General features: G+C 39.0%; 1 protein-coding gene across 1 annotated transcript in view; it reads left to right on the top strand.

Moving 5' to 3' along the window:
• PTCH1 (patched 1) overlaps positions 1 to 24,913 on the top strand; it is a 79,757-nt gene that overhangs the window by 2,229 nt on the left and 52,615 nt on the right. Inside the window, exon 2 of the mRNA XM_069088000.1 lies at positions 545 to 737. Within this exon, the coding sequence (XP_068944101.1) occupies positions 545 to 737 (193 nt within the window). The remainder of the gene's footprint in view (positions 1 to 544; positions 738 to 24,913) is intronic.

The raw sequence follows: 24,913 nt of genomic DNA, 5'->3' as shown, positions 1-24,913 counted from the left end.
AGAGAGAGAGAGTCAGAGAGAGAGAGAGTCAGAGAGAGTCAGTGCCTCCTTCCCTCTCCTCAGACACCTCAGGACTCCTTAGTAGAGTCCCAGAAGGAGGTGCTTAGAGGGACGCTCACTCACGGTCTTGATACAGATTTCACTCAGAAGCCAGGCTTTGATTTATGAATAACTCTCTCATCCCACTCCCATACCCCGCCCCTCTGGCCAAACTCTCACCTTATTCATTACCAGGCTTTCAGGAGGGAACCGTTCAACGGTTAGCTAGTGTCCTTGTGGTTGGGTTAACTATTTCATTTGCCTCTTACACTGTGGAAATTATTTGCTTATGCTCTCGAAACACGTTACCCACCTCTTTCCTACTCTCCAAACAAGATCTCGTCACAGCAAATCCACCCCAGATCTCCCAAATCCTACCAAAAGATTGAGAGTGTGTGTTTTGGGGGTGGAGAGGAGCACCCCGAAGCAGAAACATTTTTGTACACAGTGCATAAGTGTCTATGGTGATCGAAGCACTTATTCCTAATATTTCCTTCCATTCCAGGGGAAGGCTACCGGCAGGAAAGCGCCGCTGTGGCTGAGAGCGAAGTTTCAGAGACTATTATTTAAACTGGGTTGTTACATTCAAAAAAACTGCGGCAAGTTTTTGGTTGTGGGCCTCCTTATATTTGGGGCTTTCGCTGTAGGATTAAAGGCAGCTAATCTTGAAACCAACGTGGAAGAGCTTTGGGTAGAAGGTAAGAGACCCAGCACGTTCTATTGCTTCCTTTTATTTTCATTCAATTGATAAAGATATTTACGAGACTGTACCTAAAGTCTTTTTAAAAAATCCTCCCTACACCAGGGGGAATTGTTTATTGTTTAGCAGTTTGGCCGGATGCCAGATAAAACCTACAAAGAGTTTGCTGTAATCTATTCTGGTCCACAGTGTTTTGCTAGGTGGTGTGGGAGATTGTGTGGAGAGCAAAAGGTGGGGGTGAAGCGGGGGAGAGAGGGCTTGCAGCTCCTTGGGATAAACCATTTTTCGAGGGGAAGTATCTTGGGAATGATTTAGGTGTTGAGTCTTCTCTTTGAAATCTGGAGAGACCTTCCTGGAAAAAGGTCTTTTTTCGTTTATACTGCATTTATCTTTATAAATATCCCTTTTCCTTTCCTCTTCCAAAAAAGACCTAAAAATAGGGGAAGAAAGACCACCCCTCCGCCATTTTGGAAGTGTGTGTGTCCCCAGCAGCGGAGGCTGCCGCTGCCTCTGGACGTGATGAGCGCAGGCCTGCAGAGGCTGCGTGTGTGGTCCTGGATTTGGACAGCTTTCAACTCTGGGGGAAAAAAACATTTGTCTCAAGGTTAAAAAAGAGGGGGGGGGGGAAGTAAAGCACAGAACTGGAACGCATGTTTGCAAAGTAGATTAATGTTTCCTCACGGGTGGGGGCTTATTTAATGGAATTATATTGGAGAAAGTTGCGTTTTGTAGGGTGAAAGGAAAAAAATGTGTTTTCAGGAAGCGCGGTTAGAGGATGAGCCACCCAGGCTCTCGGCGCAGTTCTACCAGTCTGATATTCACATTCCACAATTTGGGAGTTTCCCTGCGAGGCTTCTTTTAAGCCCCTTGTAAATCCTCAATGGACACATTGATGGAGACTGAAACATTTTACATTCTTTTATTGATACTGTTTAGGTAACGCTTGCTTGTTTTTCACTTGCTGGGAATGCTTTTTGTTACTTGAAAACTTTGTAATAAATTCTTGCTTTTGGCCAGGTCTTCCACTAACAAAGGGAAATTCAGGCTCTTTGCCATATTTTTCAGGCATACACATATATGCACAAAGCCTTTCTTCTGATAAGTGAGGCAAAGCTGGATTGATAGAAATTATCTAGGTACTTGCTTCAGTTACAAAATGCCAGTGTGGACTTGACTTGAGTAATCTTTGCTGCCAGTTAGTCTTGTTTAAAGGGCTGTTTTTGCTTTGACCTAGTATGATGGTGTGAAGTATGTAACTGCAAAGTGAAATACTCTAGAGAATTAAGTAGACAATCATGAGGTAATATAGATGATCAAAAACGTTTTCACCTCAAATCTCCCAATTACTAATAAAAAATTATTTGGATCAAAGCCAGCAAATAATTATCCAGATATCTTTTCATTTGTGCATTTAGTTTAGACATTTAGTCAAAGTCTCTGAGAATGCTGAAGTATAGAGTCAATTGATGAGAGGATGCAGAGCAGGAGTGGACTTTAGAGACCATGTAGTCTGATTTTTTCATCATAGTTGAAGAAACCAGACAGGTTAGATAAAATATCCAGAGTCACACAATGAGTCAAGATCAAATCAGTGCAAATATTGAATGCACGATGCTAGGCACTGGAAAAGATCAGAACTAGAGATATGGGCCATACTCTCAACCCAGTTGGAAAAAACAGATTATTATACATGAAATAATTAGAAAATAATCAAGCGTTAAATATATGTGGTATTAAATAATAACTGCTTATATTTGTAGAGAGGTTCACAAAAACTGCAATTTCATTTGATCCTCACAACACTAGAAGATCAGTGCTATTATCATTCTCATTTTGCAGATAAGAAAATTAAGCTTCTTAACTTTGGAATGTAAGCTTCTTTTGCATAGGGCTTATTTTATTCTTTGCATTTGTTTGCACAATGCCTGACACATAGGAGGCTTTTAATAAATATTGATTGATTGAGGCTAATTGCACTGAATCAAAAAATTTAAACATTTAATTACTAACAGGGTGTGCTGTATTATATTAGGAGCTAGAAAAATACAAAATTTAGTTAAGACATGGCCCCTCCTGTCATGGAGATTGTAATTTAGTAAAGTGGTTCCTGAATTTTTTGTTCCTTGAACCCCTTTCAACCAAGAAAAATGTGTTTTGAACACTTATGGTGATTTCATACACAATTCTTTCTTCAATTATTTACTGCTTAAGGCACTATTAAAGAATTTTAGGGCCACTGGTTTAGTAGAACAATGAAATGGTTTATGAAGGCTTCATGAAAGAGGGGGGGACTTGTACTGGAGCTTAAAGGATGGACTGTATTCCCACAGGTAGAGAGACAGAGTGCATTGTAGGCAGGGGAAATGACATGAGCAAAAGCAGAGAAGCAGGAAGTATTGTTGCCAGTATGGAAGATGGTGTAGATGGCAGTGCAAGTTCTTATTGGAGTGCATGCTGAATGTTGGAAGGTGGAGAAAAATAAGCTTGCACAGGTAATGGTAGGGCCAAGATTGAGAGAGGCTTCAAAACAAAAAAGAAGAGTTTGAATTTACACTTTATTAAAGAGTTATTATAGATTCATAATTAGAGGAGAGGTGGTCAGAAATGTATTGAGTTATAATTATCACCTAACATATGCAGCAGTATTGTTTTAGTAGACACACAACATAATTATACTGTCTGGGATATCATAGAGGCATCCAGATTTAGTAGATAAAAAGCTGGCCTTGGAGCCTAGAAGTCTTGGGTTCAAGTTTGGCATCACAACTAGCTATATGATTTCTGGCCAAGTGATTAACCACTCAGTGCTCTGAGCAGCTCTCTAAGACTCTTAAATTCTAAGTATAAGAGAAGGTGTTGACCTATACTGACAAAAGGAGTCTTTTTTTTTCCTCTGGGAGTTCATTATGTCAAGGAAATCACAGGTCCAGTCCAAGTTCTAGTTCATTGTTTTACAGAATCATAGATTAGAGCAAGAAGAAGCCACCTAGTCCAACTCTCATTTTACAGATGAAGAAACTGAGACTCACAGAGGTTAAGTGATTTAACCAAGATTACACAGATAATAAATAAAGTAGTCCTTACTCGAACCTAATTCTTCTGGCTCTAAATCCAGTTCTCTCAGGCATCTCCAACTGGATGACCTACTGACACCTCATGAGTCTTGAATGACTTCATTATATTGCCCAGCTAAATTTGAACTTGCTTCTAACCTTACTAGTTCTGCTGATGGGATTACCATTCATCTGCTGTCATGCTCAAAACCTTTGACTGTCTTTGACTCTTCACTCTCCCTCACCTCTCATATCCAGTCTTGTCATTTTGACCTCCTCAACATCTTTTGAATGTGAATTTTCCTCTCTCTTCCCAGCTGCAGCTACCACTATGACATAGACCTTCAGTACTAGGCATCTGAAGGGACTGTTGCAGTATCAAGGTGAAAACCTTGCCTCTGCTTGCCATTTAAGAATCTTCAGTAACTCTCCATTACCTTCTCGAGTAAAATTCCCTCTCCTTTCCATGCTATTCAAGGCTTCCCATAACTTGACAACACTTTTGTCTTTCCATTATAGTTTCATATTATTCAACTGGATAATAACTAAGTTTCAGCCCCCCTGGACAACTCCCTGTGTCCTATGCACTCCACTCAAACCTCTGTGTTTTATAGTAAGGGTTTCGTAGCATGCCTTCTCTCCCTTCTTTGTCTGTTGGATTCCTACTCTTTCTTCAAAGGTCAGCTCAAATGCCATCTCCACCAGGATGTGAAGACCTTAACTGGTGTCCTCCTGGTTGGTAAAGGTCTTTCCCCCCAGACCTCGTACATTGTTTTGTTCTGTTAGACTCTAATACGCTTGTTGTATAATGTGAATTTTAGGTCTTTATTCTCCTCCTTCATTGGAAGCTCATTGGAGGTAGAGGCTTGTCTTATCTGAATTTTGTATCTTCTCCAGGGTCTATGTCTTCACCCAGGAGGTATTTAACAAATGTCAGTGAATCAGTGAATATTTATTAAGCACTCATGAAGTGTGTGGTACAGTGCTGAGTACCTGTAATACAAAAAGAAGGAAAAGACAACTTCTGTCCTCAAGGAGCTCACAGTCTAATGGGGGAGGAAAAGGAGCAAACAAATATGTACAAACATCTACATAGAAGATCAATAAGAAATAATTGAAATAAGTAAGGCACTAGAATTTAGAGAGGTTGGGAAGGCTACTTGTAGAAGGTGGGACTTAAAGGAACCCAGGGAAGGCAATAGGCAGAGGTGAAGAGTGAGAACATTCCAGGCATAGAGAAGTGACAGAGAAAATGCCTGGAGCAGAGAAATGGAGTATTGTGTTTGTGGAATAGCCAGGAAGCCATTGAAGCCATTGTTATTGGATGGAAGAAGTTACATGGCAGAGACGAAGGTGTGAGAAGACTGGTAGGAGGGGGTTAGATTATTTATGAAGGACTTTGAAGACCAAACAAAACATTTTGTTTTTGATCCTGGAGACTAGGGAGCCACTACAGTTTATTGAATAGGGAGAATAACATGATTGGACCTGTTTTTTTTTTATTTTATTTTATTTTTTTTAGGAAAACCCCTTTGATGTCTGAATGGGAGTTGGACTGAGTAGGGAGAGACTCTAGACAGCAAGATTTCAGCAGACTATTTCAGTGGTACAAGTGTGAACCAGAATCATCATGGTGGCAGTCAGAGAAGAAAAGGGGGCATGTTTGGGAGATGTTGCAAAGGTGAAATTGGTGGGCCTTGGCAACAGAACGAATATGGGGAGAAGGGGTGAGAAGTAGTGAAGAATCAAGGATGAAATCTAGGATGGTGATATCCTGGACACTAATGGGGAATTTGGGGGAGGGAAGGTTATTTAAGGAGAAAGATAATGATTTTCGTTTTGGACATGGGTTTATTATTTCTACTGGACAGTTTGAGATGCTTAAAAAATAGGTGGAGATGCAAGACTGTGTATGTCAAGGGAGAATGGAGGGCTAAATATTTTGTTTGTTTGTTTTTGTGATGTGAAAATGTATATGCTTATGAAATGTATTTGGGAGAAACAGAAGTAAGGGAAGTTAGAAAAGAATTTTCTCTCGGCCCCAGACCAGCTCCCAAATAAGAGTTGGTTGGAGTCAAAACCATTTTCTTAACATTTAGTACCAACTTTTCATAACTTTTCTTAAAAATTTTTGTAATAAATTTAAGAGCTAAGAAGGATCTTCGAGGTCATCACATGCTGTCATTTTTACAGTTGAGGAAACCGAAGAGGCAATTTGGCCAAAGCCACACAGATAATAAGTGGCAGAGCCAGAGTTCAGTGTTCTTTCTACCATATCACTCTGCCTCTCAAGTGCTTCCTGGGAAAGAAGGGCTGCCCTTAGATGTTTCATTTAAAAGAACTGTGCTTCCTAGATTTGTCTTTATCTTTTCTTCATTAATTCACGTTGTTTCTTATCAGTACTTTGCTGATAACAGATGTCTGCAATGTTATCACATGCTCACACTGCCCTAGTCATTATCTAGTGGCTCAAGGTGTTCTAGATCACTCAGGAAAACTTTCTTAGCAAAGAGTATATATAACATCTAAGAATATCTCCTCCACTCACCTTGATGGTTGCTGCCAAGTGCTTTCTCACTACATACTGCTGTAGCAAGAACAAAATGATTTACATAAGTCATTAATAGCTTCTCCAGTGCCTTGACCTCTTGTTTTGACATTTATGAGTTCATAGAATCATAGCTTTAGAGCCAGAAGGGATCTTAAAGGTCACCTAATTCAATCCCCTCATTTTGTGGATGAGGAAGTCAAATCTCAGAGAAATTAAATGACTTATCCAAGCTTACACAGTTAGCCAAGTGGCAAAGGTTGAAACTTCAATCTTATTCCTTCAAACTCCAATTCCAGAACTTTCCTCCCATGCTATGTTATTGTTCATCTAGAAGAAGCAATAATTTAAGAAGAACATGGAATGCCAGCTAAATGGACTTCAGAATATTTTATGACTGATTCATTCACAATACATTCCTGACTATACAGAAAAATACCTAGTTTCCTGGTATAGTGAGTTTATTTCTTTTTATTCCTGGAAATAAGTGGTATAAACATTTAAATTCAGAAATAAGAATTTCCTGTTTTCCTAGACAGAAGTAGAAATCAACCAATTAAAATGAAAAGGCAGAATCCAAGGTTTAATTTACATGGAAAATGCTCCCATTTTTTCCAAGACTATCACTGGAGAAGTTTGCTTAATTTGGATGTTTTCTCAGTAGAGATTGTATAAATGTCATGAACATGGGTACTATACAAATCATCTATGTGATTGTGGTTACATTGTTCAGTGGTTAAAGAGTAGAATATAGAGTAAAAGAGTGTGAAGGGAAGAGATTTGAAGGTACGGTTTGCAAAATGCTGTTTTACCTATGCTTAAAATGACCCAAAACGATAATAAAATACCTATTTGTGTGTTATACGCTCTTTGATCCACTGTGCATACCAGCTTTATCCCTGTGTCTTCCAAATTAAACCCTTTTTTAAAAATACAAGTGGAAAACGAATGGGATGCATTTGCTAGACTGAATCTTTTCTTCTGCCCTTCAGATTTGTTTACTACATTGGGAAGCCATTGTTTTGTAAAGACAGTGTGAGTATGTGTGCTACAATCTGCAGACCAGTATTGGCAAGATAAAAAGAATACATAAGACAGCTTTTTGTGACATTTATGACAGAAACTCTTTGGTTTTCTTGCGGAAACATTTAATAATTGTTGCCTTTTACACTCCCGATACATAGTAGAGACTGTGTGCAGTGAATTCTAAACACAGTATCCTAGAGTTTTAGAGTTGGAAAGGTCCTCAGTGGGAAACTAGTCCAATCCATATCCCAAAGGAATCCCTCCTATACAAGTGCTCATCCCGCTTCGACTTGAAGACCTGCAGTGGGGGAGGGGAACCCAGCAACTACTGGGTCAGCACATTCTCCTCTTGGATAGCTGTAATTGTTAAGAAGTTTTTCCTACTATAAAGCTTAAATTTACCCCCTTCTAACTACTACACGCTCTCCTTGGTTCTTGCCTCTAGTTCCAAATAAGTCTAATCTACTCCTTCTTCTATGTAACCTCTCAAATAACTGAAGACAGCTCTCATGTACTACTTCAGTCTTCTCCAGGCTAAACATGCCACAAATCTTCAGCCAGTCCTCAGATGACCACACCTCAGAGCCCTTGACCATCCTGGATGGTCTGTCTGCTTTCCATTTATCAAGGTCCTACTTAAACTTTGGCCCTCAGAACTGAACACAATTTTCCAGATGTTGTCTGACCAAGATGGAGGGCGGAGGCACTGTCACCTCTTTGTTTCTAGAGGTTTTACCTTGAGCCTCAAATCATGTTAGCTTTTTTTGGCTGCTTTATCACATTGCTGATTCATTGAATTTGCTGTCCACTAAAACTGCTAGTTTTGTATTTTTTCCAGGTGAAGTGCTGTCTAATCATACTTCTCGCACCCTGTATTGGTGAAGTTGGTTTCTTGAATCCAAGCCTAAGAATTTACATTTGCACAGTTCACTTACATCATTATGCACTGTATAAAAATGTACCAAAGCCCTGTAATTTGATAGAGGCATGCTTTCTAGGAATTACAATTGAAAGTAACTCAGATTTTGAGACTTAAATTTAAGGATGCTTGATAGCCTTCAAGATAATGTGATTGAATATAGTATATACTATAAATGGTTACAGCTAAAACAGATATGCCAGTTTTATGGGGGGAAGTGTAGTGAACAAGGATTTGGGGGTGAAAACAAGAAGGGAACAGATAAAGTTTTTTAGCAAAAAAAAATTTTTTCCAGAGCTCTTTATTTTTGGCTTTTTTCTTTGCTTGCCCCATAGACCTTTATTTGCACCAATTTGTTTGGCCTTTTGTATACTTACTAGTACCAGAATGCCTTTGTCCCAAATCTTATTCTTTTGTGAAGAAGGATAATTTTATTTTTAATCTAGCCTAATTTTGCTTTTGTTATCTCTTTTGCCCTTTGAAGCTTTTTTTTTTCTTTCTACCACACTGCCCTTAATCACTAACTCCCATTCCAGTGGAAAAAAAACCTCTGATAGGTTTTCCGATCAAGAATATTTAGTAGCTCTTTAGTATTTAGATTCTCACCATTGGGGGGCGGGGGGGGGGTTAGATTTGTATAGTACTTTTCTCATTCACCTCCAAGATAGTAGCTTGAAATGAATTTATATCAGGTATTCCAACTCCAGGTCATCTGATTCCAAGTCCAATGTTCTTTTTTTAAGTGACAAATCATTTTTAAGGACGTACTCTACATAGGTAAAGTATTATGCTGTCCAAGTTGCAAAGTTTAGAAAAGTGGCCCCTGGCCTCATGGAACCTAAGAGTCCAGAAGGGGGATACAAGTGACTGTCATATAGAATAATATATAAGGCTAAGAAAAGTGAAAACAAAATATCATATGAGAGCTAAGGGAATTAAGGTCCCTACTGACTGGGGCATCAGGAAAGCTTCTCGGAGGAAGTAAGGTTTGAGTGGGACTTTAAAGAAGTTGGAAGAAGATCAACAGGTGAAGGAGAAGAAGAAAAGGTATTCTAAGGTTAGGGGGAAAGAATTGAACAGAGGTATGGAGATGGGAGGGATGGTGAATGGCCTAGACTATTGGAGGGAGTAAAGACTGGGGGCAAAAACTTTGAAAGATGGACAGAGGGAGCCATTTAAAAGTTCTGAACAGAAGAATGACGAAATAGAAAGCAGTGGCTTCCATTACTGAGGAAGAGCAATATGGCTGTTCTTTTTACCTGTGCTTTTGTTTTTATCCTTTGGGGACTTGGTCTGTGATGTCATCCGTGTAGTGAAACTCCTAGTAGAATGGAGATCAGCAACTGCTCTATAATTTATAGTATTAAAATGTTGCCTGGGGGGCAATAGGAAATCCAGACCCTCCTGACCTGTGCTCAGAATTTCTTTCACTAGTTTACTATGTTGTGAAATTATACTATTCTTATTCTTAGTATCTACCCAAATAGTTCTTCTGGTTAAGGGGACATAGCATAACTGGAAGCAAGAATCACAGTCCATCCCCTTTGGGGAAGGTCACATGAATAGAAGAGTAACTTACATGAAGGGTGCATGCGTGCCAGTGAAAAGAACCCTAGATGTGGTGTCATCCTACCTGGGGTCGAATAATGGCTCTTCTCTTCAGGACCTAAACAACGTCAGGAAAATCATCTAATCACACTGGCCTTGAGTCAGCCTCTCTAGAAATTGAGGTAACTGGATGAGATGTCCTCAGAAGTTTTCTTCTGACTCTAAGCCTGTGATTTTATACAATTATCATTCAAGATGGGGCTTCATTATCACGTGGCTGGTATTTGAGTTAATGTAACAGCCTTCTTGTTCAAGTGAAACCTGCCATTTTATTCTCTTAGAAATGCATGCAGGTTTTTGTTTGTTTGTTTCAACATCTTTTGGCTGGATCAGAGCTGAGGGGGGAAGATAGCCAGAGGGTGTGTGGCCTAACCAAATTAATGTAATTGGGAAACATTTAATAAAACAAATATCATATAATAAAGCATAGATAACGTTACATTTTAAAACTCAGTTAACTTATGACCTGCAGAGATCCTTGTATCTGAATTAGTGGTCCCCATTCTATTTGACTTGGACAACATTGCTCATGAGTTTTGATCAGGAAAGGACCTCAGAGGTTATTTGATCTATCCTCATCATTTGAATGATGAGGAAACTGAGACCCAGAGAAGCTAAGTCATTTACTGGAGATCACACAAGTGTAGTAAATGGCAGAACCAGGATTCAGGTTTGAAGGGGGCATCTCAAGGTAGATTTTCTCTCTTGGAAGATATTTCAGTCTCCATTTTCTCTCATAGCTGAAGCTGAAGAGAGCCATGGGTAAACTCTAGTAAGAACATCAACTACCTCTTTTGCTTTGTAAGATCCATAGATCTGGTGACATTTTAAAAAATTGTCTATTATCTTTCTATTTGAATTAAGGACCTTTGTATAAAACTGACAGGAAATGTAGCACTGTATTTTGCTTGCTGAAATTATAGTTCTGCTTTTCTAATTTTAAAAGCCCTTATAGGTCAATGATGGTCTCAGGCTAGGACAGATGTTTGCATTTCTAAACCTTCCTCTTTAAGAGCACCCTTACAAAAAAAAGAAATTAATGAATAAATGGACATCTGAGCCAAAACACATTGTCAGATAAGACAGTATGGAGTCAGTTCTAAATCTCTTTTCCTGCCTTTTGGGGGTAGTGTTGTTCTGTCTTTTCATGTTGACTCTTTGTGACCCCATTGGGGGTTTTCTTAGAAGATACTGGAGTGGTTTGCCATTTCCTTCTCCAGCTCATTTTACAGATAAGGAAACTGAGATAAACAACATTAAGTGACTTGCCCAAGGTCACACAGCTAATTAAGTATCTGAGGCTGCATTTGAACCCAGGTCTTTCTGACTCCAGACCTAGCTCTCTACCCACTATGCCACCTAGCTGCCCAAAGTAGTGAAATTCAGCTATTCTGTGAATGCAGGGAACAACAAAACCTTTCAATACATCTCAGGTTGTCAGAGCTCTTACATTTCATAAGCAGCCATATGAAACGTGACTACTTCCCAGTGCCTGGCCTCCTCTCAGTTAAAAAAAAAGAGAGATAAAATAATTATTTATTTACATTTATTAGATTCCACGAGTACCTTTTAAGTCATATTTCAATCTAATTGAAAATATTGTTGGGAGTAGAGTAGTTGAAAGGAATCCCCTCTAAGCCTCCCCCCCATTAAATGCAAGTCAGTCTCATGCCAGTTCCAAAGAATCCAGCTGACACTCTGAGCTGTAGCATTTTCACATTGCCATTCTTGACCCTTCAACAAGTTTAAAAGCTAGTACATGCAACTGGTTGTTTCAGTTCTGCATAACTCTGCTTGGAGATATGACAGCTTCCAGATGTAGGAGTCCACTGATGGGCTTGTTTAGCTTTTACTCCCCAGCTGATGCCTGGATTAATGCTGGCTGGATAAAGCTATGGCAGATTTGTTTCTACAACGCTCTGTTTAGATTTCATTTGGATTTCTCCTTCAAAGCTGCCCTCCCTGTGACCTCCCGGAGTGCTGTCCAGTAGGGTGCTAGTTGTAACTTGTCCGCTGTTGTTTTATCTAAGGGGGTCGTTAACAATTCAGCAGCCAAGGACTTGCTTATATGTATGGCTTCTCTTTATTCCATGACAATTCTTTGCCCTAATTTTGCCTTATTTCATAGCAGTTCTAAAGCCTTAAGATGCTTCTAGGTATTCTAGGTATCATTCCTTGAGTTACAAAAGTACATCTATGAAATGATGCCAAAGAGAATCAGAACACTTGCTTACATTTTTAGTAATTTTTGTATTCATTAGAATGACACAGATTTGATTAATTTAATAAAGCATTTTGGTTATCTTTAGCTACTATATTTTATACTTCTCAAAGCTCCAAGTCCTACTTACATTCTTTTCTGTATTAATAGCAAAGTTCAGGGACATTAGATCTTCAAAGGGCAGGTTCTTCTCTAAGAAGATGATACGTACGTACATATATACACAACATATACATGCACACGTGTGTTTATATATGTGTACACATATTTGTACATATATATGTATTGAAAATGCAAAGAAAACCAGTTAAGTAAGACCTTCCTAAATAATTATCGTGTCCTTTGGGATATTCTTCTATTTTATTGAATTGTTTCTTTCCCTCTCCCTCTTAGCCTTAAATAATACCGTTCCGTTTCCCACTCCATGAATTTCTCTGTTGCTACATGTCAAATCAGAAACAATAGCAGATCGATTTCATTGCAGTCTGCCAGGAGGATATTCGAAGGTTTATCGCTCTATCAGTAACATTGGGAGAATCTAGATGCTGGACTTTCATTTAGATCTGTGAGGGTCTTGTCATTGGAAGAAGAGGTTCAAAAGACCATACACTCTGACAGGATCTTGTCAGTAGAACATGTGTTGCCCTTGCCAAAGAGTCTGGTCCTTTTTAATGGATTTTTGAGGTAACATTGACAAGTTCTTTCAATCTAATTTAAACCAAAAAGAATGAGAAACAAATTTTTGATTCCCTCTGCTCAGTGCGGTGTATGAAATATGGAACAAGGGAATCATACTGCATTTCTTAGATGGTAAACATAAACTCACAGTCTTTAGAAAAAGGAATCCCCACTATGGTTCCTCCATAGAGAGAACTCTGATTGAAGCCAATGAGATGCTGACCTGGGTGAGGGTTGCAGAATAGAGCTTTCCTTATCCAAGTTTTGGCTTCTTCCTACATGGCCATATATAGAGCACCTGCATGTCAAGTCTTTGTTGGCTTCTGAGAGAGCTCAGCTAGTGAAGGAACTATATAGCCTAGCTGAGGAGTGGAAAGTGAAAAGAACTTAGCCATTCAGGACCATTGACAATGGGAAAGTTCCACAACTAAACAGATGTCTAGAGTCATCAAAACAGAAACACTTTTCCTTATTTTTTGTTTACAGTACTGTTTGAGTGGTTATTCTATGTTTTTATGTTTCAATAGCCATTTTTCTCCCGGTCACCCTACCATTAGACTGTCCATTCTGGGTGTTTAGTATTCACAGAATTTTAGGCCTGGAAGAGAGTTTCAGCCAGACTTGTCATTTTGCATGTTTTGAAAGAGGCTCTCGAGGGTGAATTGATGTGCATGAGTTTTGCAGAAAGAATCAGTATTTCATGAAAATGGAATTTCTCTTTTGAAAACAGTGTCATTATTGGAGAAGTTTTTAGAGTGGCGAAGGAAATGAGGCAGAAAATAGTTGCTTCTTCCAGTTACAGTTTTCCTGTATTGGAAGAGTGTAGTCTTTTGAACCTGTTCTTCCAGTGACATGACCCTCATGGCTGCAAATGAAAGTCCAACAGCTAAATTCTCCCAATGTCACTAATAGAACAACAAACTTTCTAAATGTAATTAGAAAACAGATTCAATGTATTGCGGTGGTGGTGGTCGATCAGGTATCTAGTAATTAATTGACATGTCAGTGAATGATGTTTGTCATTAAGCCATTTAAAATAATGTCGAAATCTTATTTCCAACATCAAAATCACAAATACATACTTGACCCAATAGTGCATCGCATGTGAGTGACCCTGTTTGCTCAATAAAATTCTGGCTTATGTAAGAAAAGCTGGTGAGAATTTCCCCCTACCACAGTATAACATTTATATGCTTATTAAGGTAAATTAAAATAAACAATAGTTTTTCCTTATTTAGCAACCAGGGTTTTCAGTTATTGATTAAACATGCACAAAAGTAAGTAAAAATGAGCCTTGTTAAGTCAATGCGTATGATTTTTTTTTTCCCCTTAAATCATTGCTTAAGGGCTTCTGGCCCCTAGCTTAGGAATCCTGCCCAAAAATGCCAGATGTATTACACAGTCAAGTATTGCAATGTAAACAGTACTCTGTGCCATGAGAGCAGGGTGGTCCATCTCTTATTTGGGGGCAGGGGGAGGAGAGGGGGAGAGAGGGAAGTAAGGGGGAGGGAGACGGAGGGAGGGGAGAGGGAGGGACGGAGAGAGAGAGAGAGAGAGAGAGAGAGAGAGAGACTTTTGCTCTGAATTGAACACAGTAGTCGTAGTGTTATTGTGCTTTTTGACTCCACAGTCAGGGTTTTGGAACTGCAGGAGTGCAAATAAGTTAATACTTTGGACTGATGGAGAATAGCAACTAAAATTGAAATGCCAAAGAGAGCAAGATGTAGCTTGTGTAAAGTCACCTCGGTTAGTCAGGCACATTTTATAAAATACTGAACAGAAAGAATTAAAAGAGAAAAATTGTTAACACTTGAAATTTGATTATTTTCCCCTCACAATGAGCTTCCTAAGTTTCTGCTTGTGAGTCCAATTGACAGAGGATGAGATGTAAAGGAAGAGGAAGGCATAGGGATCTTCATGACCTCATGCTGTTTAATAGAAAGCCTGAGTGGGTTGGTGCACCTTCTGGACGTAAACATAAGATTTATGGTAGAGCTGTTCTGGTACTTAGTAAATGCAATCTTAGGTAACCTCAGCATGGTTAGCGTGTTGCATAATGGATGGCCTTCCGCTTTAGGCACAGTTCTAGGTGTTTGGTGGATCTGCTGATTAGTGTGGTTTGGTTTGATCATTTGCTCTCCTGTTGTCCCCTCCCCAAAGCCCATCTCTGTCTCAAGTGCTTTCCTGTATGGATGGGCATGCTGCATAACGCCCCAAGGAATCAAAGAAAATTGTATTCCTAAAGGATTCACCTGCAATTTGGAATATTCAAATACAAGCTGTTCTTAGAATTAAATATTTGGGGGTTTGTTTTCTTCTTTCGTAAGAAGATGTATGAATTAGAGAAAGGGAAAACTTGAAGTGTTGTGTTCAGATACCTAAAGGAATGCAGTATAAGTAAAAACCACAGTATAGTTAGTTGTGTAAGAAGATGGCTCTAAGAAAAAGTAATGCTGTTCTTCAGATAGAAAAAGAATTTACCTTTTTTGTCTTCACCCTTCCCAACCAAATATGTCTCCTCACTTTTACCTTCTGTTTTTGTCTCTTTTTCATTCTTTGGAGCATCTCGCATTTTCTTCTCTCCTTACTCCCTTTTCCCCATTAATTGGACAAAAGAAACCTATTCATAGGACAGACTTTTAAGTTGCTTTCCCCTTAAAGAAGGTCACTCAAAAAGGAGACTATAGAGCATATGGATTCTCTCCCCTTGGTCTATAACTTTCTTGCTTGCTTATCTGCTGTTTGAGGGGAGAGGGTGTGGCTTGTGGTTCACGTGTTATTGCAGTTGGAGGTGGAAAGTGAAAATATGACACCATCCCATCAATTCACAGGATCCAGAAAAATGTCACCCATTTCATACCTTGCTTAACGGTAGACAAAAGCTTGCAATTTGAGAGAATTGGGATTAGAGCTAAATATGTCTTAACTGCGCTTTCCAGAGATTTGGGGAAATAGGATGACCCCTTTTAAAAAAAACTAGGCTACAGTTTCACATGGCTCCCCAAAGAAATCTCTCCCTTTTTTGTTTCCCACACCAATTGATTTATCATTTTGCTTGCAAGCAGACCCAGAATGTTAGGGCAGGAACACACTCACTTTTTTCTCGTAACTTTTTTGTTGCGGACCGAAACCAGTTGACTTGAATAAATTTTTCGGAGACCTGAATGAAGCCAGCAACGTGGAAAAATCTTGCCATTCAGTGCCGTCTGAATGTACATTTCAACCACACAGTAAGCTGTATTGGTAGGCAGTGGACTGCTAAATACAACCATTTTTCGCTGCAGAGAGTTAGACAGGTGATTAGCATAATTAGCACAGAGTAGGCTATACATATGGTAATGTTAAGTGTGTAAATGCCAGCTGCGGTGTAAAATTTATGTCAGGGGTCGACAGGGCTGTGCGAAAGTATTGTATTACAGCTGCAGGTCAAAGCCTCCATTGCTTACCTCCTTTTCTCTTGTTGGTGAATGCACTAAACAGAAGAGAAAGACAGAAATATAACAGATAAGGCTTTGATTGAACAGCCCAGTTCTTTGCAAGAAGGACTGCTCTTCAAAACACACACACACACACACACACACACACACACAAACTTTTTCTACAGGTTGCATACCCTAAAATCTTCTGCCATCTCTATGTATCAGGGTTTGGATGGACAGAAGGAAGGTAAAGAGTTCTTGTAGTGACTTTGTTAAAAAATCATTTAAAGTTCCAAGTTCAATTCCTTTCCCTTTTCTTAACCTCCAGCGTATTCCTTTAAAAAAAACTATTCAACATAAGTGCTAGTTCTGGTAGTGTTTTCACTTGAGAGGCTGGGAATCAAACAGCACTAAAGAATGCTATATGCATAGTATAATATTTCAGCATCACAACAACTGGGACTGACATTGTCTAGGACTATTAAAAGGTCTTTTTGTGTGGTTTTAAGCATAGAGGTCCTGCCCAGCCTCCCCCTTCATTTCCATCTCCAATCCTATCAAGTTTTTAAACATATAGGGCATTTTGAGACAAATTATAGTTTTTTGTTTTAAATGAATTTAGAATTGAAGTGCATGCCTTATTTTTTAAAAACCACTTGATAGGGAAAACTATAAGTCATCATTCTTATAAACTGTTCGTATATTTCACATTTGCAATGTTTTCTTTTTGTTTTTGTTTTGGGGTTGTTGTTGTTTTTTTTTTTTTTGTACTCAGCTATAAGGAGTGGTGGTGTTGACAGAATATAGTTCACACCACAGTGACCTTGTGATGAAACTTCCTCAGAACCACAGGGGGTCCTTATGAATCAACCCCTAATCCAGCTAATCCTGATCGCAACAAAATCATGAAAGTGGCCCCCAATGATGTGTGTTTCCCTGCACAGATGCAGAGAGAAGGAACAGTGTTGGAAATAAATCAGTCCAGCGTGATGTTCTGCACAGGCTGGGGGAGCCTGTGTGTGAAGGTGGGGACTCGCATTGTGTTCTCCCCCATGTGGCCTCAAGTGGAAGGGCCAATGAAAAGAGGGCTTGGCTATATAATGGTGAGAATAGTCTTCAGAGCTAAGAGGTGATGTCAGCTCCACCGAAGCTGAGAGAAGGGAACTGGGGTTAATGTTATGCAACAGACTGAATGCAGTGACAGAGAGCCGGTGCTGCCAGCCCTTAGGTTTTTAATGTAGATTTTAGGAGGCCTTAACTAATTGGGCAGAATTGGGGCTTGATAAGACATGGGAGGTGCGTGTTTTGCACATGGGTTCTCATGACATACAGGTATTTCCTTCCTAAAGCCAAAAGAATGCATTTGCTTTGGCTCTGAGAACAGCAGCATAACATGGTAGACTAGTTCATTTATTAAGGAGGTCTAGAAATTGGGTTTGGATTTGGGGGATCTTCTTTGTTTTACTCAAAGGCTTTGCTTAAAGCAAAATGGAACCTGGGAAAGTGTATTTTGGAAGGCTGACTTTAGTTGGGTCCCCATTTACACTCTTCACCTAGTGCTGACTTTATGTGTCCCCCATGAGTTAGAGATGGCCAGCACTTCCTTGTTGGGATAGCAAGTGAACTATGAAAAATGGGCTTCTTGACAGATGCAGCCCTGCCCTGGGAGCTGGTGGCCATGTAAGAAATATCGAGATGGGGGGGAGCTGTGACAGGCAGCAGGTTCGGTGCTGGGGGAATGCTGACCTGACCTGATTGTGTCCGACAGTGAGAGCAGCCCTCCTTTAGTGCAGATCCCTTCAATAGGAAGCTGCCCAGGCAGTAACAGATGGTACAGCAAGCAGCTGGTAAGGATCCCTTGAAAGAAGGGCATGTTTTGTCAGGAAACTGTACTCTGTTTCATGCTGTCCGTGTTCATCATTCCTCTTAGTTTCCTGTGATCTGTTATTTGTAGTGTTTGCCTAGTGATTTTCAGTGGCTGATTTCTTTTGATTTTGTTATATTTTCATTGATTCTTTTGCTGTTGAGAAAGACAAAACGGGTGCTACCATATGAGGGTAAATTCTCTTTGGGTTCTAATCCTCTAATATTTTTCTACTGCTAGGCCCTCAGACTGTGGATTTGTATTTCAGAAATGTTAAAAAAAATTAAGGCAGTAAATTTAAGCAATTTTCTAATATTCAATATTAAAGTTGAATAAAAAGAGAGTAATTAGAACTCAGGGCCCGTGAGTGTCTAGTCCATTGGTCAGTTCATCAAGCCTCCCTTCTTGTTCTTTCTAGGTTTCCGCAAAATAATAAGCTAATAAATATTAATAATAAAATAATTCTAATTTTGTAGCTGTTTTCTCTCTTTTTTAGAAGTGAAAATCCAAATGATAAGTCTATGTCAATTACAAATATAGCAACACATCTCAGTATTGAAGAAGAGAAGGCTGAAGTGGCAAAGGAAATGTTAGGTGTAAAACATGGCGAGGTACCAAGTCATGGATGGCTGATTAGGTCTCACTGGGTCTGGTGTAGGGATCATAAACATTTTACAGTTTTCACTCATTATTCCTATCCCTCCCCGATCCTCATTTGGCCATCCTCAGAGAATGTCCCTTTGCTTCACTGAAGGGGTGTAGCCCAGAAAGGAAGCACCCAAACCTTTCCCTTCATGCAATTTTACCATTTTATTAAGTCCCACTTTCAGATGAGGAAATAATTTGTTTACCTGAGTCATCCATCCAGTCTTGGTCTTTGGGGGTGTTTTAGATGCTGCCTTACTGAAAAGGTTGCCATTCTTAAAGAAACTGGACTGAATCTGTCAGCTCAGAGTTTCCAAGATAATACAAATCCTTATCAAACAATCCAGCCTTAAGATAAATCCTAAAAGGTTTTGATGGTGGTTTTTGTGTCAGAGGGACAAGGTGAACATCCTAGGAGAATAAAAACTTCTTCATTTCTTTTACCACTTGAAGTAACGATCTCCTTTTGGTTTAGAGGAATCCTGGGTCATGCAGTCCAGCGAATCCTCAGAAGGCTAATTATATTCTTTCCAGGTGCAGGAAGCTTGGGTCTGAGACTTCATGGGGTTGGGCTTGGTGCTTGAAGTACCAGTTTTCTGCTTGGCTTGGGTGAGGGAGCCTTAGGACATGCTGCAGAAACAGCTTTGCTGAGAGGAGAAGACAAGTGTTTGTCTGTCCTGAAGAACTTGCTGTAGGAAGAACTCAGATGGGAGAACAAAGGTGGTAAAACTAGAATAGAGGCCTCGGCTTGGATGGCATTTATGAGCTCTTAATGACCCTTTCCCCTCTTGTGGGCTGGCCCAGAGGAGAGAATGGCGTGCCAGCAGTAAGGAGATTGGTCCTGGCAATTCCCACCCAAAGTGCCTTGGTTTTATTTTTCAATTACTATGGAAAAATCTTTAAAGCACATTTTGTACGTTTGTTTCTTTTTAATGGTAAGACATTTTCCTCCCTGATAGTATTTTACAATGCAAAAGCTTCATTGCATCTTGGGGAGAAAATAAAAAATGTACTGAGAACATGTACTCACTTTCTCCACTTGAATTGTCAGTTGTATGTGTCCTATGATGTAACTTAAGGCTGAATCTTTTACTGGATAGCTTGGCTATGGTTTGTTCTGTTTTATTTTAGTAGGAATGGGAAATGACTATGAATTGGAAAGTAGAAGAGGTAAAGCATTGCATGGGACATCGCAGGCATTTAATGCTTTTTGCTGTAACTTGTTTAATGAATGAATGGAGATGGGTGTGAAGTGTAACATGAAGGTACATCAGGGATATTTTAAAATTATTTTTTCCCAAAGGTGTGAGCTTTAACCTTGAAAAAATTAAGTAGGGAGAGAGAGAAGAGAAAGATGTTTTTCCAAATTTTTTATAAAACTATCATGTCAGTCATTCAAAATGAAATAAAGTAGGACTTCATCAGAAGCAAAATCCTTACCATTTATGAATGAGGGCAACAAGTTAATAAATATTCCTTTCGGTTGTTAGTAATACGGTTTAGGAGAGATATTTGCTAGTATACTATAGGTATAGTATAAGAGGAAGTATTACTTAGTGGCTAGAGATGGCTTACTAGTGAGAAAGACCTGGGTTCAGATCTCACCTCTGATACCTACTGGCTTCGTTACTCTCAATAACCTCAGTCTCTCACTGCTCTAGGCAACTCTTAAAAGTATAAGTTTTGGAGAAGGTGTCAACCTGCCTTGGTAGAAAGACTTTCTTCCTCTGGTATTGCCACATAGTGGTGAAATCACTGGTCCATTCCCTTTGCCTATTTGCTATTCAGGTGAAAGTCAAGCATGTCCATAAAATTCTTCAGAAGGAGTTCACATTCCTTTGTGGCCAACTCTCCATAGTACGCTACCTGAATATTGATATAATACCCCATGAATTTTCAAGGCTCCTCCATGGTATAGGTATAACCATTCCTCAATAGTTAACAGAGTCTACCAATATGTGTAAGTACATCATAACAACATGAAAACAAAAGGCACAGTCTAGAAGATAGAAATTGCCAAAGAACAAACAAGGGGAATATCTTGTAATTTGTACAAAAAGAAAACACCTGTTGATAATACTTGATTAAGAATAAAATAAATGAAGCACAAAAGAAAGAGGCAGCATGACATAATGGATAAAGGGCCAGGCCTGGAGTCAGAATAATGGATTTAAGCTCTGTCTCTGACACATACTACAAGCATGTATGACCATGAACAAATCATTTATCCTCCCATTGCCTGAGGCTACTCTAAGAAAAGCTAAGTTGGGGGCGGCCAGGTAGCACAGTGAGTAAGAGCACCGGCTCCAGTGTTGAGATGACCTGGAGATCGAATCCCGGGCTCAGACACTTAGCACCCACCCAGAAACACCTGGCCCTGTAACCTTGAGCAAGTTACTTAACTTTAAAAAAAAAAAAAAAAAGCTAAGTTGGAGACTAGTTGCTCTTCTACATTGGTCAACAGAGTTTCTTTCTAAACCATAGATTGCAAACAAAGTATTGATCTGCATTGATGGAAGGGGTTTATACATTGGCAGATTCCTGTACTGACAAAATAACAGGTCTGGACAAAAAAAAGTAAAATGAAATACGGCAGCAGTACTGAGTTTCAAAAAGCATAGATAACAATAAGAATAGCCAACATTTTAGATAGAATTCTAAGGTGTACAAAGTGCTTTCACATATATTGTCTCATCCAATCCTTCTAACAACCCTTCGAGGTAGGTATGATTAATATCCCCATTTTACAGGTGAGGAAACTGACAGGTTAAATGACTTGTCCAGGGTCACATAACTAGTAGTGTCTGAGGCAAAATTTGAACTCGGTACTCTGTGAATTATATATACTTCACAAGTGGATGGATGATAGGGATTTGAAGAATGTTTAAAAGAATTCTTAGCTTTCTGAGCTCTTTCATCTACGTATGATAATAGTCCAATCTGTTTAAAATAAAATATTTGTAAGTAATTGGCTTTATAAGTTTCCACATTGTTGAAGCAGTTGGCATTGGTATAGAAAAAAAGGCACGAGAAGATGCTGGTTGATTCTAGTTGAAATCATTTCAACTAGGCCATTTCCAACCTATATAGATCAATGTGTTTGGTTGTAAATAAATTATTTAAAATGAATCTCTCATATAAAAATAAAGATGCTCAAGAAATCACACTGCAGTTTCTGGAACAAAATTCTAATATTGAAATAATCATATCATTTCAGAAAATCCCAGGCCAAAACAATTAACAAATTTTTGTGACTCTGGTCTGAGAAAAAGGCAACACAAACCATTGTCAACATTATGCATCCTATATTAAATTCCATTAGTTTTTGTGATTACTTGATACTTTCATACATACACATGGTATATAACCTTGGTCACTATCATGCCCTAACTGGAACTATAATTGAAGTTATCTGCTATACTAATGACTGAAGAATTAATGTTATTCTAATTAGCTAAGACTCTCTTGTTCACTGAGCTTAATATAATCTGACAGCACCTTGCTAAGGAAGCATTGATTTCTGTTGATAGTAAACAGTCACTTTGAGCAGAGATGAGAGATTTTTGTCCTTTGTGTTGTAAGAGTTTTGACCAAGTGTTTTAAATGAATCCTAAATTCTGACACTCCCAAAGCAAAATAAAATCTAGGTCTATTAGCAGAACTAGAAAAAGCATGTTCATAGGAAGTGTGGGATGGGAACAATCACTTTTACATGAGCATATGCAGAGATATTCTAACTGGAGTCATATATGAGATTGGCCAATGGAATAAGAAAGAGAAGAATAAAAAAAAGTAAACTCTGTAACATTTTATGAACTCAGGTTGCAGCTATACAGGTTTGAGGAGGTAGCTGGACATGGTAACATGCTTTTTAGCCAACACTTTATCTACATCTAAAAATTACAGTTTATGGCCTATGTCTTTGGGATGTGAATCTCAAGAGTCAGTTACAACCTTGTGCCCTGTTTCCTCACTGTCAATCATCCTCTCCTCTCTGTGTCTCTCTAGGCTTGGGTGTCTCCCTAACCATCTACTGGCTCCTCCCTTCTTCAAATCTTCCCATCCTAAAAATAAGAAATCTAAAACTCTTACTAGAACCTACCATGTTCTCAAACTATTCTTCTGGGTATCTCTTCCACACAACAGGTGTGCCACCCACTTCCTGTCTCTCATGCTTACAATTCACTCTTCAATCAGCCAATAACATATATTAGGTATTTACTGTGTACCAGGCATGGCTAAGCCCTGGGGATGAAAGGAGACAAAAGAGAGTATTTCAAAGTTGTATATTTTTACAGTACTGTTATTACATAAATTGTTCTCCTGGTTCTGCCTGCTTCACCCTGTATCAGTTGATATATTTCTTCCTAGATTTCTAGTATTCTATTACATTTATTTACCGTATTTTGTTTTACTGCTGTCCAATTGATGGGCATCTCTTTAGGTTCCAGTTCTTTAAAACCACAAAAAATGATTGTAAATATTGTTTTGTGCATGTGGATTCTTTTCCTCTTTCTTTGATTTCTTTGGGGTATAGTTCTAATAGTGGTGTATCATTAGGTCAAAAGGTATGTATACTTAATCATAATAGCTAATATTGTATAATGCTTAATATTTGCCAGCCATTATGCTAAGCACTTATGGATATTATCTCATTTAATTCTCATGACAACCCTGGGAGGCAGGTGCTATTATTAATCCTCATTTTATAGATGAAGAAACTGAGGCAAACAGAGGTTAAGTGATTTGCCCCAGGGTCACACAGTTTGTAATTATCTAAGGCCAGATTTGAACTCAGGTCTTTCTAACTCCAGGTCTGGTGTTCTATCCACCTCTGTTTAGTAACTTTGAGGGAGGGGGATAGTTCAGAGATAGCACTGTATACATTTTCTCTCCATTTTATGTTGCTTTTTTAAAAATGTTTTTAAGTGATTTGTGTATATTCATGTTTGATTTATACCCAATTAGATTGCTAGCTACTCAGGGTTAATAGTTATTCCTTTTACAAAGCTCCTCTCATATTTGGACACTGGTATAGAATACCTGCTCTACAATTTCAAGGACCTGTGATGTCTTTTCTTTGGGCACTTAGCCCAGCAAAACAGATTGTAACCCTTTTCTAACTCAGAAGACGGTCGTCAAAGTTTGCTGAGGCCCAGATTTATCACTCCGCAGCCAACTTGGTGATGAGCATCTTCAAACTTACCTTCTTTGATTCTTGGACAAGATGACACACAGCTCATGCCCATGTGCATGTGCAAAGCCTTTGCTGACCTAGCTAGAACTTGAATTTTGCTAGCGTAGCCTCTGAGGACTCCGTGAGGCATCTACAAAGGACTTGTCCACCACCACCCTTTCAAACACATACACCCCATTTTAATTCCAGGGCTCATAAATGTAACCAACGGAGCTTCATTTTCCTCATCTGTGAAATGGGAGTGATAATACCCAAAATAGAGGTAGTTTGGTATAATGGATAAGGGGTAGGGATCCAGCTTCAAAATCAGAAAGAGGTTGGTTCAGATCCTGCCTCTGACACATACTATTTATGTCTCTTTGAACAAGTCCTTTAATCTCTATCTCAGTTTCAGGCAGGCAGTTCTCTAATATTATAAATTGTATATCTAGCTTGCAGTCCTCTACAGCATTGTAACTACAGACCTGTTTTATCAATTTAAAAAAGGCCCTTCACAAGGCTGTTGAGAGGAACAAATATGATGTCTATAAATCACTTTGCAAACCTATGACATATAAATGTCAATTATTATTATTAGTGAATGTTAAGCTTTTAGAAAAAAACCTTTGTAATGGTGAGAGAGGTGGGCTTTTAGTAACATAAAGGTTCTTGTTCTTTGTAGAGTAGAGCTGTAGGTACGATTTTCAATGAGTGCTTGTTTCTTTGCTAGAGCTAATCATACCCTGTTGAAGTCTGTGAGAATCCTGTGAGATTTTCCTATACCATTTTTATATTCTCCTCAGTCCTCTCCACTAAGGCCCATGTCATAACCACTTATCCTTGGAAAAATGTTAGCTCAATGAGAATCTTTCCAAAAGAACCACTCTTGGTTCTTTAATCAGACAATCTCTCCCTCCTTTGTATTTAAAGGAATTTCTCCAAAGTCCTAATCTTCAGCCATAGTGGTGGACCACCATGTGCCTGACTTAATACAGGACCAAATTTGGAAGCAAAAAC

Source organism: Petaurus breviceps, unplaced genomic scaffold (genome assembly GCF_028583685.1).
Source record: "Petaurus breviceps papuanus isolate PSGF00001 unplaced genomic scaffold, PetGlider_PUasm1.0 183, whole genome shotgun sequence".
In the NCBI taxonomy this organism is placed as follows: Eukaryota; Metazoa; Chordata; class Mammalia; order Diprotodontia; family Petauridae; genus Petaurus; species Petaurus breviceps.
The sequence above is the reverse complement of the archived record's forward strand: the minus strand, read 5'-3'. Positions and strand labels throughout refer to the sequence as shown.